The 19,328-nt window shown below is 43.3% G+C and overlaps 1 protein-coding gene across 1 annotated transcript; it reads left to right on the top strand.

Annotated features, from left to right (window-relative positions):
- Positions 1-10,205: 10,205 nt before the first annotated feature.
- LOC115409499 (LIM domain-containing protein A-like) lies at positions 10,206-16,874 on the top strand. Its single transcript, XM_030120708.1, has 5 exons — positions 10,206-11,147; positions 13,203-13,977; positions 14,551-14,801; positions 15,629-15,808; positions 16,665-16,874. The coding sequence occupies exons 1-5, from the start codon at positions 10,368-10,370 to the stop codon at positions 16,872-16,874; spliced, it is 2,196 nt and encodes a 731-aa protein (XP_029976568.1). The 5' UTR covers positions 10,206-10,367.
- The last annotated feature ends 2,454 nt before the right edge of the window (positions 16,875-19,328 follow it).

Raw genomic sequence — 19,328 nt, 5'->3', positions numbered from 1 at the left:
TTATGCTCACAGATCATGCAATCACAATTCTCTGGTAAGTTTTGTATAAAGGATACTCTAACGGTGTGTGGCAACACTGCTAAACTGATCAGGTAGTATGACTAATGCTAGGACAGGCTTGTTTGTGTATGCATTAGAGAGAGGGAGCTAGAGACACACACACACACACACACACACACACACACACACACACACACTCAGAGTTAAAATTATCCACCTAAAGCCAATCCTCCTCAAGCTGATCAGTGTGCTGAATGGACTAACCAGCTCGGGGACTTCAAACTTGCATGCAGGTAAGAAAACTATTGTTTCTTTCTCATAAAATCATCTAAAATGTGTATTTCAGAGAAATCACGCCTGTCTCCAGCGATTTCCAGGTTGAGGTACTTAAATGAATCTGAAAGGAGAGACAGACAAACCTGTCAGAGAGTGTTTGAGGTCTAACAGACGATCCTGAATGCTGTTTGTTTCAAGCATCAGCAGGAACCCAGTTTTTCTATTTCCTGGGTAAAAAAAAGGAGTGATTCATTTAGTTATGTAATGCTCATGGATGGATTTTCTTATGAGGCCTTTGTTGACTTGCTGCTCTAAACTGCTGTTTATGTTGCTAGATGTATGTAGCGTACGAGCAGCACAGCCTTGAAGGGTTGTCATCTCACTCCCGAAGGAAAGACGATTATATTGTCGCTGTCGGTAGTTTAAATTCATTTGATTTGCAGCTCTGTGACACCGTGAAATGGTTCGAACAAGCGCGTTAAACTAATTGACCTGATACTTGAGTAACTGTTTTGAAAGCAGGTTTACATAAAGACACACACAGAGCGATGTGAAGTTTTCCATCGGTTCACCTTCCTGTGACGTTGATCTGAGCTGCTGCTCTGTGGTTTTAAGAAATGCTTCTAAATAACAAGAATTCCAACGTTGTGTTCAAGGAAAAACAGATAAAAATATCACAGAATCAGTGATATGATGGGATTTTGGAGGCTTGTCTAAGCTTGTTTAGTGCTCGTTGTTGGGACGATAGATTCTGGAAAAACTACCCAGAAAAGTTAGCCTGGTTCGACTCAACATGTCTGCTTTTGACTTGAGCCTCGTCTCAGTTAAAGTTGGTGTTACGTGGCGCTGCGTGTACGTGGTACATGTGGAGCACAGCTCTGAACGGTGTGTTACACGTGTGTTTTCTCATTTGTGCAGAAAATGTCAAACTAAACTAGTTGTGATCACTACATATATTTGAAGGAAACAGTCAAATGGACAGTATTTGGTGAACAGACGTATTTCTACAGAACCTGAAGCTCATAGTCGTTTATAAGCGTTTGTTGTTGATTTTGTTGCTGATTATCATTTTTATTGAGCGTTTCCCACTGATTTTTATTATTTATTTGCAAATGACACATAACAAATGCTTTAAATTGACATGAAAAATGGAGGATTTCACTTCAACGGCCAAGCGATTGTTTAAGTCCAGATTTTCCATATTCAAAAACATACATGAGAGATTTTGCAAATACAACAGGGGGACTGCTGGCCCCTGGTCACCCTCTGAGCAGGAGACTTTACGTAATATTCGCTGTGGTTTTTGATGAGCTTGACTTCACGTGCAGTGGAAATCTTGTTGTGTGTTTGACACCTCGACTTGAGCCGCCGGTGCTGCCTGCGAGAGTCGGACCGTGCAGGCGTGACTTGGGAAGTCGAGGTTAAAATGTTCCTGAAGATTACTTCCACATACACACGGGTGTGTTGTGGCCCCTCCGCCCCGCCCGTGCATCCCGCTGACTCTTTGTTCTGATCTGTGCGGCGCTGATGGGCTTGAGTCCACGTGCAGCTCCTGAGACCTTGGTTTGACTCCTCTTCATTAGCTGCAGCCGAGGCCAGAGGACAGCTTAAAGAGGCCAAACGAAATGTGAGGGCGATCCATCATCAGGCCTCCCGATCACCCATCCATCTGACAAGCATCGAGAGTCTCTCTCAAAATCATCCCATTAATCACAAAGACCTGGGAGAAACTTTTAAACTCTCAACTAAAAGCAACTAAAAACACCAAACATCAAGTATTTTCTTTCTTATAACCACAAATTTAAATCATTTTATTACCTTCAATCTTGCCATCTCTATTATTTCTATTTACACCAGATAATCTGCAGTTTTCACCATAATGGCATGCTTGATGAGCAACATTTTCATACATGCCGTTAGCTACTACATTCTGAATAAAAGGACTAACTGCACAGGGCCCTAAATTCCCTCTGAATCTGTGTTTCCAAGCATTTATGATAGAAGAAATGAATCGTCTGATCAGTCTGAGATCTTTATCTTCACAGTGAATGCTACACATATGAACTTAAAAATAAACAAAAGGCAGTGAAAAGTTGTTCAGATTTTGGTCAAGTTGCTGAACTGTCATATTCCAGAAAAAAACAAACCTTAATTTTAAAGATGAAATCACGTTGTTACTGCAAAAACACATTTTAAATTTTTTTTCAATTTTTCATTTCAATTTTTCATTAATTGTTCATTTCGAAGGGGGGAAAAAAACATAGAGCCAGAAGAATAAAGCCAAATGTTATTTTTTAGAATTTTGTCTGAGTAATCCAAGAAAAAAAGAAAAAAAATTAGAATGCATAAACACATATCAGAAATCAGTGATTCAAAAATATCTAGCTAATCAAAGAAAAAAAAACTTAAAAATATCTATAAAGCTGCTCTTAATGTAAAAATATTAAATTAAGCAAAGTTTGATTATTAGTTGAGCCTGATTGCTTAAAAAACCAAAGAGAAAAGGATTATCTGTTTAAATGTGCTGTTGATGTAGAGAAAAATAAACTCCATGGTGTTGTTGAACTTGTCATAATTGAGCTAAAACTCATTCACGGTGTTGTTTTCATTGTGCAGCAGCAGAGTGACTCACAGTGTCACCGGCTGGTCACAAACTTCACATCCAGTGCTTTTAGCAGGCCGTCACACCGCTCTGCTGAATGATGCAACGGAGAGCAAACCAGGAAGCCTTCCTGCCGAACGTCTGGGCTCAGAGTTTTGCATTTTGTGGTGATGATCGGACGGTTCTGCAGGAGTCTGCAGCTCTGTGGCGAAACCTGAGCTCCAGGAGCCACAGCATTGTCACATTAGTCGGTTTGTGTTTTCACTGTCAACAGTGGAGCGCGAGAGCGTTCCGCGTCATCAGAACTATTCCCAGTCGGTCTGGAAAGGCCCGGCTCTTCAATGGAGGTTTTTAATTTAACCAAAAACCGAGAAATACTTCATTTGCTGCCGATTCCCCTTCTGCTCCTCAAATTTCTATGAATTTTCACAGTGTTGAAGAAGCACATTTGTTTGTGATTCAAAACAAAATTTTACTTGTTTCAATCTATTTAACTTACCCACAGCCGCAGGCTCAGGGAGAACATGCAGATTTCAACTGAAAGGATCAGACTTGAACTGGACCTTCTTCTTCTCCAGTGTTTACCAAAGAATATTGAAAATCACAGATGTTTCTAAATTGTTGAGAAAACTGAATAGGAATTCAAATGCAGTGTTAATAATGACAGTGATCATCGTCATCTGTGTTTATAGAGCAACTTAGATACAAACCTGAGTGCTTCTTAAAAAAAAAAAGAAAAGAAAACCCCTCACTCCATCAGAAGACATTAAAATGAAAAGTGATATTAATCAGCCAATTGAAATCAAGCACAGAAGAGCATTAAAAGCAAGAGCTGAAGAAGATTTGTTGTCTTTTTAGAGACTTCATTGCTGTTGAAAGGTTGAAATTTCATTGATTCAGAAAAACAAGGAAAATTAATCACTTTCATCGATTTGGCCTTATAAATCCTGATTACAAGGCAGTTCAAGTGTTTAAGAAACAGACACTTGAAAAGAGTTTATGCAACTTGGTAATTCATTAAACTGAGTTTTTCTTATTTCATTACAGATTAGTTTTGCAAAAATAGTAGATTTTAAAGAAAAAAATGAAGTATTTCCTTAATTTGTGTTTAACCTGTGCTATCAACATGAACTAGTTAGCTAAACTTCAAGTTTTCATTTAATCAGCTCTTTTTAAATACCAGAAAAGCGAGACAAAAAGGAAATGATTCAGTAAAACACGGCGTGCAACAAAAGAGTCACAGAAAACAAGGTTTTCCAGCTTTAAAAATCTCAACACTTTGATGAATAAATCCCAGAAAATCACTTTATTTTCAATTTTCTGCGAGCAAATTATATCTGAGTGCAGCCTGTCATTTTTTTTTTTTTTTTAAATAAACCCCAGAAAAATGCTCAACTTTAATGTAAAATGTCAAAAACTAAAACACTGGCATTAGAAAGGGGTAAATTAAACCTGCTCAGAGGTGCAGTGGAGCCTCTCAGCGGTCCGGTGGTGGAGAGGCCCGTCGACTCGCCTCCCATCTGGATTCACACACTGCTGTTTGAATGTGAGGCTGAATTTTGTGACTTCTTCTCTGCTTCGTCTTAAAGGAGAACAGCAAAGCGGAAGTCCAGGTTCAAACCTGAATGTTCCTGCTGTGAGGTGACAGAGCGAACCACTGCATCACCACGCCGCTCCCTTAAAAACGCTGCCACTTAATCTGTTAAAATTTAGTGTTCAATCCCAAATGTGTATTTCTTAAGGCTGCGGGAGAAAAGTGGGACAAATCAGAGGAGTCGAAAACAAACCAGGAGTTTAGACTAAAACCATCTTCCGACACTGCTGTTCTGATGCGACGTCTGCTCGACTCGACATGTCTGGTCGATGCAAAGGTTGATGAAATATAAGCCTGTGTCAAAAATGTGGGGTTTTTTTTTTTCAATATTATTATTATTTAAAGTTTATTCTACATTTTGGTTATCTAAACTGAAGTCGCTTTTGGTCCACAGCAATAGTTTATGGTATGTTTTCACATATCTTGCTTTGTTTTTGTAATTTTTTTGATTAATTTTCCTGTTATTTCACATGACATTTTAGATTTTCAAATTATATAAATGTTTAGCATTTCACTAAATGCAGTTGTCCAAAAAAATATTTTTGTCACCAGAGCTTAGATTGAGGGATTGTTGTTGATCATAGCTGCCAACAACACAGCTTCCGTGTTTTAAAGTGTGTCAAGTTTCCATTAAGTCCAAAGCAATAAATAAATAAAAGTCAAACCTTGAAATTAAAACATAAATCTTAATCATTCTCAAGAAAGATGTTTCCAGAAAAAAAGCGGTGGTGAGTAAAAGTTAGTGTCTGCAGCCTGCAGTGTTTGCGTTGTGGGGACGGAGCTCACAGCAGCCTGTTCATGATGCTCGGAGACAGATGGGAGCGTTTCATCAGGACCTACAGACGGATTTAAAGGCTGCTGAGAGGACATTAAAGACTGACACCCCGTGTATTTTTATGATCGCTTTAATGACTCACACCTACACACTCATGAGCTGTGTGTGTGTGTGTGTGTGTGTGTGCATCACATCCTGAAAATAAGGGTTGATTATGTTCAAATCAAAATGGGTCAGTCTAATCAGCACTTTAGAGACGTGGCCTTTTTGCAAGCATGAGTGTAAACAGTGAGAGTTTGTATTTATTTTTCTATTTCTGGTGCCAAAATGCAATTTAAATGAAAAGTAAGGTTAAAATATTAAACTCTCAGACAAAATAAAGGAAGCCACCTTAAAGGGGCATTTTTTTGTTTACCTCTTCGTGATTCATTGTCTCCACAAATCCTGCAAATGATTATTGTAGCAAGAACAAAGCATTAGTTTAAGTTTCAAAGTTGTTAAATCGACCGAGTCAAACGACGAGCTGTGATTAAATACTCTGCGTCACAGATTCTCCTGGGACTTAAACACACACATCCTCTAAAAGGTTTGAATTTTACTGTTTTAGGAGGAAAACTGTTAAATGATACTTGACACCTGGCAAAAATGTATTTATTTACTTCAGTATTAATTGTGATGCTTACTATTTTCCTAACCTCCTGTTTACAGGAAAAGCACTGCCTCACTAGTCTTGACCTGACTCAAACTTTTTACCAAAAGACACTGTGTCACTATCAGCAACATGAGCATTAAGCTCTACCCATAATCCAATGGTGTTTGGGGAATAAATATTAAAATTGAGATTATAGAGTATCTTCCTCACACTAAATGATGTTAGTTCAGTTTAATGAATGAATCAGAAAATCAACTGCAACTACCTACTGTTTTTTGTTGAGGAACTAGTAAAGTAGCCACACTCTTTTCAAAAGAGGTATCTCGTGACGTGATCTGGAGCAGTGCACATGATTTCACAGCACTTCCTTCAGCGGCGTCACGTTCACAGACTCACCTCTGCGTCCAGTTCAGGCTGGCTCGTGCTGCGGCCGCAGAGCCGAGGTCAGGGTCCGCCGTGCGCAGACAGAGGGAGATGTTAAGCTGCGGGGTCGTGGAGGTCGCTCGCCGGGACTTAAAGTGACCCGTGCAAGAAGCTGCAAGTGGCTTATTGGCTTGGAAAGATGAACTTGCACATGTATGAATACTGATTTTGTGTACATGAGCTGCAAACATGAACAAAAAAACCCCTGAGATTTAATGATGCTCTCCTAATAAACTAAATATTTTCACCACTTTTTTTTAGTTAATTCAAGTAAAACACAAGAAATAACAATCTAAGACAGTGAAACTCCCCCTCTTTAAGTACAAATTCAGTCCTTTACTCCATCAAATGCGATGAACAGTATGTCAGTGCTGAGGAATAGCTGCCATCCGTTTGTCGTGGGGAAAAAAAGGAAGAGGAGAGTTGAGCTCTTGTTGTTTGCTGACTGCATGTCATGCACATGTTGTTCTGCTGCAGTGACACGTGTGACAACAATGGCTTGACTTTGCGTTGTGGGTGGGGGGGCGAGATCCTCTGGCAGAGGCAGGACCCTGCAGCCAATCCCTCGTTAAACGGCAATAAATCCAGCCAATCCTATTACTTCATCACCCTGGAGAAGAGCAGGAAGAGGAGGAGAAAGAGGAAGAGGAGGAGGAGGAGATGCTGTCTGTATCGACTGGCGCTGCTCCTCTGAGGGGAACACGAGCTGATCAGATGTTGGGAGCAGACTGATGGATCACTGACAGTCTGAGTCACTTCGTACTCAGACTGGAAATCAAACTAGGAGGGGCAGAAGGGTCTTCAGTAAAATTTAAATCCACACAAAATTGCAAATTTGTTTCAGCTGCCCACTTGAATTTGCTGTAAAAAAGGACAACATTCAGATATTTTTCTGAATAAATCTAACTTAACACATTTTTTTTAATCCTCAAGCAGGTTTTAAATGTGTAAACAGATGATATTCTTTTTTTTTTTTCATGTTAAAAAGCATCGTGATCCATTTATAATTCAGATTTATACCGTTCTGTTTGTGCCCAAATGAACTGAGTTGAGTTGAATAAAGTTGATGACTAACAAAGGTCAAGAAAAGTTCACCTCACACACGTAAGTCAGATATTCGTCGGGAAATTATTACGTCAAATTAATATTTTCAATAAGTCACTCAGTTATGGATGTATTACATTTTGAACCCCGTAGAAATGTAGTGAAACATTTGTCTCTCACACAAAACCAACTATCTGTTTCATTTCATCTGAGATCAAGACTTTACAAACACCAAACATTACTAAATACTGGACTAATAATTGTACAAAGGTCTTGCTAGTTTTATTTTATTTTCTTGATAATTCTTCTTGTTGAATATCATTTCCTGAAGGATCCTTTTAAAATCAAAGTGTTAAATTGACATTCAGAGTAGATTCATGTTATTCTGTCCCGATATGAGCGACTTGATGGGGAACCGCAGGAAATCATCGCCCTTTGTGAAGTTGAACACTAACTGATGGTCGTGTGCGACGCCACGTGTGGCAGCGAGGTATCATAGCTTCTAAATCTCCGCTAATGTTGTCTTTAAGTATCAGACAGCAGGGCTCACTGTCAGATTAAGGTACTTGTCTCAGGGTTACATGCACTTCCCCCGAACACCTCGTTAAAAAGCACTCTCTGCTCTGACTTTGACCAAATCACACATTTAACACACACAAAAAAACTGTGTTAACATATTTTGAAGGTTTTTCAATGGCAATTTCAACACCTTTTGCTCTGAAACCATAAAAATGAAGGTCTGAAAATTGCCTAAAGGCCACTTTACTCTTGGAATATTGCAGAGAAACTGCATTTTGATGTTCATCTTCACCTATCTACAGCACGGATGGAGGTCTATTAAAGATCATTGACTTCACGCAACTCATGCATGCTAAATTCATATAATGGTCATTTAGTTGTTATAAAACTGCCTCAGTTAGCAGACAGATAAATAAATCTTTCAGTTTCCAGTGTTAGATTGCAGGATTTGCATGGATTAAGTGAACTGAGCAGAGTGTGAGTCTGTTACCGTTTGCTGGATCGTGGAAAGATCCAAAGCCGTCTGGAGTGTTTGTCTTCGCTTTGCTGCTGCTGGCGCCGGCTTCAAGTTAGCTGCTGAGAGGCCATAAAAACAATCACAAGACGCTTGGAGGAAACTTTCTGTGTGTTGTAAAACTTGATTCCTCCCTGTTGCGCATTATGTTTGCAAAATCTGAAATGTGTTCGCCTGACTGCACACTGAGGACGCCTCCTGCAGAAACCTGCAGTCTGGAAAGTTGTTTTGTTTATGAATCAAAAGAAACATGCAGATCACTGCTTTCAATGCTGACATCTTCCTGTCAGATCTATTTTTTTCTTGCAAATCGCAGTTTTTTTAAAAAAAAAAGGAACTTTAAAGTGTTAAAGCTGTATATTTCTGCTCCACACTGTAAAAAAAAAAGATCATGAAAGAACAGTTTCAAATAATCTGATCCGACATAATGGAACTGAGGTGGAGAAAACTTATTTCTTTCCAGTGCCCCATTTAAAATATTTGCGAGCGATTCTCCTCGCCACCGCCTTCAAACATCAAACCGAGGCTCCGGGCCAAGGGCAAACGTTCTGACCGTCTTTACGAGGCTTCGGTGTGAGTGAGCACCTCCACGGTCACGCCCACGTCTCTACAGAAAATTCTGACTTTCATTACGTGAACCGCTGGGGAAGAGGGTGAGGGGGCAGATTAATTGTCTGTAATCTGATTACTCCGTAGCCTGAAAGACCCTCGGCGATACGGCCCTCCCTCTGTCTGTCCTTTACCCGCCTGCCCTGATCTCTGTGCTTCTCCTGACATCTGCAGCCTCCGATAACAAAATGCAGCAAAGCTTAACATCAAAACATTGATCCAAAAATTTTTTTTAATAAATCCAGAGCAAACATTGCCACTTTCATCTTTTAGGATTTTTTTTTTTTACTTTTAACCTCATGTTGTCACTTCCACTGTTGATTTTTCATAATTTACAGGAAAATTGCAATTTTAACGTACACAAAGTCAAATTTTAATAAGTTTAACATATTTCAACAATTTCATTGACACAGCTATTGAATATCTCTTCATTCAAATCTCCTTTTTAAAACTGTTTGATATGCTACCTTTTTTCTTAACCCTTTATACGGAAAGTCTATTTGAATATACTGTAGGAGAGTGGAGCTCAGCAGAATAAGGCAGCAGGATTATGGACCCTTCACGGATATATAATGAGAAATATATCCCATAATAGTGACACTGTTATAATACAAATTGATATTTTGGTCTGAGAACGATCAGCATGATGCCTTCCGACATATTGTACAGCAATAGGTATCACAAAACTCATATCCTTGAGTGTACCGTAAAAGGTCAAGTCGTTGTGTTGACAGTGACTGATTTCTCATGAGGTCCAGTTGTTGTTGTTTTGTTTTTGTAATTGATTTCAAGATGAATGTTTCAGAAATGCCACGAAAATCATTGATACGTCTGACCGGTGCTGCGGTTAGTCATCAGTCTTGATCATGTCTTCGTTCTCTGACCTGTTGTCTTATATTTTGTGTCTTTTCTGTCTCTCCAGCTCTCTGGGCTTTGATGGATGGTTAGAAGCCAAAGTTAAAAGGATTATTCTGGGCTGTCGAGCACAGGAGGTCCTTGGAGCCAAGAGGGATCACCTGCCTGGCGGTGGCCCAACACCTCTTCCTCGAGACGGTGACAGGAGCCATCGGGAAACATCGGCTAAACCCGTTCCTGTTAGAGCATCATGGAACCAAGAAGGTGTCCGTGATTCGGCAGGGTTGTGTTAACGGCTAACGGAGAGCTTCTCTGTGTTCGGAGTACGACACCAGGATTTTATGTTATCTGAGAGGAGGTGCTGTTTGTTTTTTGCTTGCCATGCTCTGCCCCGGTTCTTTACAAGTCAGTGCAAATGAACTCCATTCATGGTGTTGGTCAAAGCAAAGCTAGAGCCTGGGAGGAGCGTCGATTTTCAAGGAATAACCTGGACTCCATCCAAATATGGCCGGAGACATCCGTCCTCTGAGCCTCTCGCTTTGGTCTCCAAGGCATCGGCAAATAGTCAGAGCCTGTGCGGGCGTCCCCCTCTTCCCTCTACGCTCTCTGATTTTCTACTGCTTCCTGTCATGCGCCGCTGCAGTAGGAAGTTCTCCTGGGATAGAATATGACTATGGAATTAGCCCCAAGTTTGTTTGCACCCCCATTCCCCCAGACGCAGACCCCAGCTGCTTCTCCCCGCCCAGTGTGCCCCACGGGCCGAGCAGCAGCAGCAGCGGCAGCCACAGCGGCGACCACGCCGGCAGCGGCCGGCGGGGCGCCATGTCCGACGAGGCCAAAGCCACCATCCTGCACCTGCGCGAGAGCCTGGTGAGGCAGAAGGAGACCATCCTGGACCAGCGGGAGACCATCAGGGAGCTGACCGCCAAGCTCACCCTGTGCGAGGGCTTCGGGGGCCACCACAGCGTCGGGCATCACGACAACCACCACGGCGGTCACCATGACAACCACCACAACAATCACATCGACAGCCATCACGACAACGGCCACGACACCCACGGCGGCCACCACGACGACCACCACGGGAGTCACGGCGGCCACCACGTCACCTCGACGCACCACGGGCCCTCGGGATACCACAGCAGCGACCACCACTACCCCCACGGCAGCCACCGGTCGGACCCCCACCACCGGAAGGGCTCCTACGGGAAGCACGGCTCCTTCTCCCCGGAGCAGACGGGGAAAACCCTGCAGACGCTGAAGGAGCGGCTGGAGAGCCTGCAGGTAAGAACAAAGTGACGCAAACTTTGCTTCATTAAACCGAGAGGCTGTCTCAAACATTTTCACTAATTTACTGTGTTCTGGTCCATTGATGAGAAACAAAAAGGATCATTTATGCAGGTTCTGAGATGAAGCACTGCTTCTTCAGTAGCAGGTGAAATTTCTGCACAATCGAGTCTGTTCAAACACTCTGTGATGGATGTGCAGAGAAAGGCTGCGAGGAGGCGGAAGCCCATCAAAGGTTTGACTTAATTGGAGTCAATTCTTGCGTCAGTGAGGGTCAGAAGCTCAGCCACTGAATCAGCTGCCTGGGACGTCTGCAGCCAAGAGGAGGGACAGGTTTCAGAGACATGGTCTGATCGCTCAGTGTTCATGTTTACCAATGTAGGAGGACAGTTTTATGATGGACGATACTGTCTCGAGTTTCTTTCTTTTTTTTTTTTTTTTTAATTAAAACTGCTACAAGTCAGAGGCACCACATCTGCACAATCCACCCAAATGTCACCATCTCACACACACACACACACACACACACTGCCTGCAGTGTGAAAGCTGTTTCCATGTTGCTTTCGAGCCAACACGCACTCAGTGTCCTCGCTGAGTTGTTCCTGCTCCTCATCCATCTCCTGGATATCAGTGGCTGTGACTGAGCTCAAACCGGAAGATGCTCTAAGTTGATTAGCTCTAACCTTTAAACTCAAACAACCCTTTGTGTGTATGTGAGTGTGAACCACATGATGTGGTGCCATGAAAGACACTTTCCATGTGAGGCCCCAGTTTAACTTGAATTTCTTTCACTTGAAAGCTTTAAAACAGCAGATTGTTTGCTGTAGATGCTGTTATGTGATAGTTAAGTAACTTCTTCTAGTTCGCTGTAAGCCACACTGGCTGTGTTGAAACATTTTCATGATCCTGGTGTCACAATGTTCGACTAACGTCTGGCTGCCCGCCGTCCCGTGAAAGCCTCATTATTAGTGCCGGTGGTCTCGGGGCTGTGCTCGGCGAAGGTGTTTCCAGAAATCCCCTTCAATCCCTCCCCGAGGTGTCAAACAAAACAGCACCGGAGCCGAGGATTTACCCTCCGTCGCTCCCTCCTGCGACAGGATGTCTGTGCCGCCGGCCTCTGGCCACGCACCGAAGGGCGCGAGCCGGCCTCACCTCCAATTAGCTTCATCCTCCCTGACGAGGCTATTAATCGTAGCGTGTGCTGGCAGGGAACAAAGCCGGATTTGCGTGTGAGGAAGACGAGGATGAGCGAGGGAGAGGAAGAAGGAGGACATGAAGGGAGGGCGAGAAACAATTCAACAACCGCCGCACAACTTCACTCCTCGAGAGAAAAGCCGTCGTAGTAACTTCTCTGACCTTTATTATGCCGTTTACAAAATGAAATGCGTCGGAAAGTGAAAGTCTGACCAAAAAGACAAATGCTTCAGCAAATCAAGACTATGAGAATCTCGAAAAAGCATGAATTTACCACTGAATTTTTCTAAAATGTGCTGCAATCCCACTGCCACAACCATTTGAGTGCCGTTCTATGTAGGATCTTGTTTGAAAGAATTGGTGTGAAAGAGACGCTTTAAGGTGAAGGACGAAACAGCAATTTAGTTTCTGGTACTATAAAACATTCAAACTGAAGCATCTTGCGTTGTCATAACAATTTCAGAAATCCTGTAGGACTAACATTTATTTTAATTGTCCGTGAGGAACCCAGGGGGTTAGTGAATATGATCACTGGCTTCATGAAAGTTTAAACGACACACAGCAGTTCATCATGAATCGGCTGATCAAATACCCAATCGTACACAGTCTATAGCAGCTCGACAGAAACATGCATTCTTCAAAAGCCTGCCAGGGTTTGGACATGTTTCCATCCATCTTGTAAACCCCCTTTATCTTTAAATCCATACCATTTGCACTAATCTATGCATATAGTCAGGTGAGAGTGCAGAACATCCACATTGTGGCTCCAGCTGTTCTTTCACGTAAACTGAGCTGATCATGAATTCTTGGAGGGTTTTAAAAAAATGTGTTTCACAGTTTTCTCTTTTGTTTCCGCAGGCCAGGAACTCGTCCAGCTCGTACTCCAGCTCCCTGAGAGAGCTGCTCCAGCGGAAGATCAGCGCTCTGGAGGAACAGCTGCACAGCTACTACAGAGATTACCATGAGGTCGGTCACCATGACGACCACCACGGAGATCACCATGACGACCACCATGACGACCACCACGACGACCACCACGGCAGCAGCCACCACGACGACCACCATGAGGACCACCATCGTGGCAACGATCACCACGACGACCACCATGGCAGCGGCCACCACGACGACCACCACAGCAGTGGTTACCACAGCAACCACCACGGCAGCCACAGGTACAGCCATCATGGCGGGCACCACGGTCGCCATAACGATCGCCACCGCGACCACCGTTATGACCGGCACCGTGGCAGGAGCCAGGGTTTCCACGGCCATCACAGCAGCTACCACCACGATGATCACAGTGACCACCACGGACCTCACGACGATCACCACGACGACCACCATAATGATCACCATGACGACCACGACGATCACCACAGCGACCACCACAATGATCACTACAACGATCACCACAACGATCACCACGGTGGCGACCATCATGACGACCACCACGATTATCACCACGGACACGGACACTATGATGACCACCACTACGACGATCACCATGACAACCACCATGGCTACGAGCCCCACTATGACGATCACCAGCCGCGTAGGCTGTCTTTCAGCGGCAAGGAGAGCGGCCACAGCAAGCTGGAAACAGTGCTCAGTCAGCTGCACCACAGTGACCACGGTACACACACACACACACACACACACACACACACACACACACGCATACAATGCCTCACAATTAATCACAGTAGTAATCCAATATCACCTACAACTGGTTTACTGTGTAATGTACATTAATACACTGTACAATAATGATATGTAAATAGCAAGGGATTATGGGAGATTTTAGGGCTAATGTAGTAAAAGACAGTAAGCATTCTGATGTGAAAGTGATTAGCAACATTAAAGATGTTTTGGAAGCAGCTATATTGCTTCATTTTCATGTAAAACTACTTTCATTTGATTATAATTCACAATTTAGTTTCAGTAACGTTTTATAAGCTCAGAAGGTTAATTTGTCTGTCAATATACAGTATATCACCAGGCTTAAAATCAAGGAAATTTTTCATTACAATGCTGTAATCCTCTGGTTTTCATGTGTTTCTATTCATGAAAAGAAGAAACATCTCATCAAAGCACTGAGTTCACGTTCACCTGTTCGTGTAGGAAGTGTGTCAGAGATCCATATCTTGTGGATTTGAGGAGCAGTACAAACAAACCGCCAATCTAAACTCCCTCTCGCTCTTAAAAGGAAACCACAAGAAGCTGAAAAGCCCCAGCGCCTTCATGCTGGACTTCCCCATGAGGACCAACTACATGTACGCCAGGATGAAGCGCTCGGTGGTCAACGAGATCTTCGCCATGACCATCTGCCTGCGGCTGAAGGCCGGGGCGGGCCCGGGCCTCGGCACCCCGTTCTCCTACGCCGTGCCAGGGCAAGCCAACGAGCTGGTGCTAATGGAGTGGGGCAACAACCCCATGGAGCTGCTGATTAATGACAAGGTAAAGGCATTCTGTGGTTTTCTAAACTTCCAATTGGGATTTTCCTCAGATTGTGTTTGTTTCTCCCAGAAAACGATTCCCGTTGTCTCACTCCGAGCGACATTAACGAGACCGTGTGCTGATTGTCGAGGCACAAATTATTCAATTACTCCCTGATCCTCCCTAATCTTTCATTCCCTGAAAGGCTGATTCGTTTCCTCCTTAGCGGGAAGAAGACAGCTGTTTGTTCTTTTTGCCTTCCTTGCCCCGGCACTGTGTGCAGCCAGCTCAACAAATCAACAAAGCAATTAATCTGATTATTGTAATTGATTGGCCTAATTGTCTGCAGGAGCCACAATGCAGGGAGGGAGAAGCCGTCATGTTTGTTGTCTTCGAGTGACACACTTGGCAGTCATCAAACTGATCAATGACAGCTAAATGGTCCTCAGAAGCAGATTATTTCCAGGCTTTGATTAATTTCTCAAAGTGGATAAGGATGGATTGAGTGGAGATTCTCATATTATCATAATCTGCTGCTTAGTGAGGAACTTGATACTCAGATGATGAGATGTTGAGCAGTTGATTCTTCAGTCGTTCTTCTCTCTCTCTTCATGTTAAACCTTTTGTATTTATTCTGCAGCTTTTGTCGATATGCGGCCGCATTTGATTTTATTTTAAAGCTTTTTTACTTTGCTTTGAAACGAGTAGCCCACTGCCCAGATCTAGAGATGCTTTTCACATGTTTCAAAAATGAAAGCTGATTAAAATATGACTGGAATGAAAAGCCTTTGATGTCAGACTGACAGATGTTTGTGTTTCCTCCCCTCATCCTGCCTGGGTCTCTGTAGGCCGTGACGCTGCCGATAACGCTGACAGACGACAAGTGGCATCACGTGTGCGTGACGTGGGCGACGCGTGACGGCACCTGGGAGGCCTACCAGGACGGCGTGAAGAAAGGCTCGGGGCAGAACCTGTCAGCCTGGCACCCCATCAAGCCGGGAGGGATGTTCATCCTGGGGCAGGAGCAGGTACAACATGCAGCACGCACACAGAAAACACACTTTCGGAACAGACTGCAGTTAGTCTATTTGTATTGAGGGCAGCACTTCCTCACAAAATATATCTTTGATATTGAAAGGTCAAAGCAAAAGTCACTCAGGCTGTAGAATGAAGAAAAACACCATTAGTCTGAGTGCAGTTGGGTCTTTGCAAAGACCTGCTGTGTCTTGTCTGTGTCCGGTCTGTGTCGTGGTAGAGGAGGTCTTTTAGTGAGAAGGAACCCTTCCGGGCCTCAACATGTGGAGCTTGCATGTTCTTCTTGAGCTTTCAGGTTTCTTTTCACTCTGCATATGGTTTCAGTGGCAGGCTTTATGAAGATGACACAGCTCTATTTATGTATAAATCCAAATGATACCCTACAGATTGTCCTGAACGAGCTGTTTCTTACAGCTCCTGAAGTCAAACAAATCAAATCGGCAGCAGAAGTATTAGACACAGACTGAATTTTAGGTAATTCTGCTAATTCCAGTCCAATTATGGGGAGCGTCAGTGTTTTTTTAGACCAAGATCAGTCAAACGCAAAGAGACGGAGAGTCACATTCACACCAGTTAGCTTCACATGCAAGTTTTTGGACCGTGGGATGAACCTCAGAACCCAGAGAAATGCTACAATGAACAGCGAGCACATGTACACTCCACAGATCCAGGCCCCCGAGTAGCAACCCGGATTCAAGTGAGCTATCTAACTTTTAGTCAACAGTGTTAATTCGGGTTGCTTGATATTAGCTGTCATTTACAGTCAGTATTGCAATATGACCTACAATGACTGAATAAACAAATTAGATGCTAATGTTTGATAACCGGGCTCGTCTGCTGCCTCCTCAGGACACTCTGGGAGGACGCTTCGACGTCACTCAGTCCTTCATGGGCGAGCTGTCGGATCTGCAGTTCTGGTCCCGGGTCCTGACGCCCTCTGAGATCTACAGCCAGGCGACGTGTGGGGCGCACCTGGAGGGCGACGTCATGTCGTGGCTGGAGGAGTCGGTGGAGCTTCACGGAGGGCTCAGCGAGCTGCCGTTCGAACCCTGCCACTAAAGACGGACGGCTGGCAGTCAGAGCTGTAGGACCACCATGTCCAATCAACCGTTTGTGTCAACCTGTGTCAAATTTGTTCGTGGAAGCTGGACGGCGCTGTAGTGTATTTAATCTCCTCCTGTTCAGCAGAATCTTTATACTACAGACTCCGAGGAAATATGTCGCTTTTCTACATATTCGTTTGCCATTCCCGTCTGATTTTTCTGCCTTTCCCACCCACACCCTCGGTTCCTGGCTGCAGCGCTCTCAGCTGGACAGCTCTGAAGGCTCCAGAGAGCGCGGGTCTTTGGATTTACCGGCTGCGTGGTCACGACTGCAGCTGCTCCGATGGATCCGGCACACATAATAGGATTTCCTTTCCATCAGAACAGGTCTAAAGGTTGCTGGCTCCCATTAACTCGCCCAAAAAAAAAAAAAATGTTTGTTTTGTTTGCTATGTGAGCAACACGGACGTGGCAGGAGGCGAACAAGTGACTGAAAGGTGCAGGGAGCTCACAGACCGGCCACGCGGACGCCTGAACGCTGTTGAAGTGGGATTTGGCACAGTGTTAGCCCAATGTAATGATGTTGATTTTGCACAATGAGATGTTGGCAGACTGTTTTATATTAGTATTTCATATTGAAAACTTTACTACAGGCTCTTTTTTTTTTTTTTGTAGAACAAAAGTGCTTTCATGGCAATTCGGAATTAAAAACAAAAAAGTAAGTGCAGTGTTATCTCAGTGCGGTTGTGAACTGTTCTCTGTCGAAGAGCCGTTACGTAAGAGCGACACACCTCAATGTCAGACGCGACACGTTCCGGCCACGAGCCGCCTGACCGCGGCCCTCAACGTGTCGGCGCGCTAATGCTGACGTCTCCTCAGGATTTACCTGTCAACGGCTGATCTGATCCTGCCTATTTCCGACCGGCTCAAACCACATGGACACACAGAAACACACACACACACACACACACACACACACACACACACACACACACACTGATGTGATCCGGCAAGGTTGGGAAGAGGAACTGTTCGTAGCTGCACTTTTTTATAACAAAAAGAGGGGGTTTTTTTTGTTTTTGTTTTTGTACATGTAAATAACATCACATAAGGTGTTTCTAATCGTTTAAAGAGTTTATTATGGTATTTCCCACATTGTAAATAAGTACATAGCACTTTCTAAACCTTTAAACATTACCCAGTGTTTGTTTGTGAAGCACATCTTTGCTATTTATTTGCATTCTCTGACCCCATCCTTTCTGAGTGAAACTCAGACTGTTCCTGTTTCAGATGTGTTGATAGTTGGTTTGGGGTTTTTTTTTTTTTTTTAAGTGGGGAAGCTGTTGTTGCCATGGCGATGAAATATCCCCGCATCAGGACCACAGTGTTGTCAGACACAGTTGTAAATATCTTCAAGAAGAAACCTGTAATGCCAAGACGAGCAGCACTTTGAAACCACGCTCCTGTTCTCCTCTCGACGTCGTGGGCCAAATGTCAGCGAGTATTTTATCACGTAGGAATACGAAATACCACTTTATGCATCACTGACAGAAAAAAACCTTGCTTATAATCGCCTTTGGTGTACATGTTCATGTATCATAGCGTTGTCTTCATGTCTGTTTTTCTCGTTTCTTTGGCTGTAAATGTCCAGAGTTACAGTGAGTCCATCCATCAGTCCCTCCCTCCCTCCCTCCCTCCCTCGTGTTTAAGCCAAAATTATTAACTGACGTGTAAAACTTGAAAGAGGATTGAAATGCACTATAAACGCTGTCAAATATTTGTAAATTCTGCAGGATTTTGAATAAAACTACTCAAAATATTTTATGGCTTCACAATGGACTGCAAACTTATTTGAGAATCCGACTGCACATGCACAAAATACACAAGTATAAATCAGTGTTGGTAGAATTTAAATTACTCTAATTTCAAGGAAAATATGATACTTACCTGGGATACTTATATTATTTTTGATAGTCTCCCTAAAGTTTTACAGTTTTGCTTGAAAATACTGAGAATACTTTTGAATTGATGTTTGATGTGTGCAAAGGGCAGGAACAGCCACATTTTAATGTTTTTACAGCTGGAAAATTTCATTCCACTGCAGAACATGGACCCTGACTTGGCATTTATGCTGCGAAAAGGTCACTAATAGATGGAAGCAAATGTGTGTGTTTTTTTGTTTTTTTTTTTCAATAAGGATATGCTTCTTCAGACACATTCTTTTTTCTTTTCTGTTTTTACTTCCCTCAGACACTCTGTATGGGCCACTGGGGGGCGCTGTGATCACAACAGGAGCTGCAGCTCTGTGCACCTGTTGTGCCCTGTCATTTCCTTGATGTATTTATTAACTTCACACATTTTTTGTGATGATTCGACTCGTGGCATTACACATATCATCAGTGGAAACTGGCTCAGCTATTAAATCTCCACAGGTAATGAAGTCAGTGTCCCACATGGAACTTCATTGATG

This window comes from Salarias fasciatus, chromosome 22 (genome assembly GCF_902148845.1).
Source record: "Salarias fasciatus chromosome 22, fSalaFa1.1, whole genome shotgun sequence".
Lineage (NCBI taxonomy): Eukaryota > Metazoa > Chordata > Actinopteri > Blenniiformes > Blenniidae > Salarias > Salarias fasciatus.
Note: the sequence above shows the minus strand (reverse complement) of the source record. Positions and strands in the feature narration are given on the sequence as shown.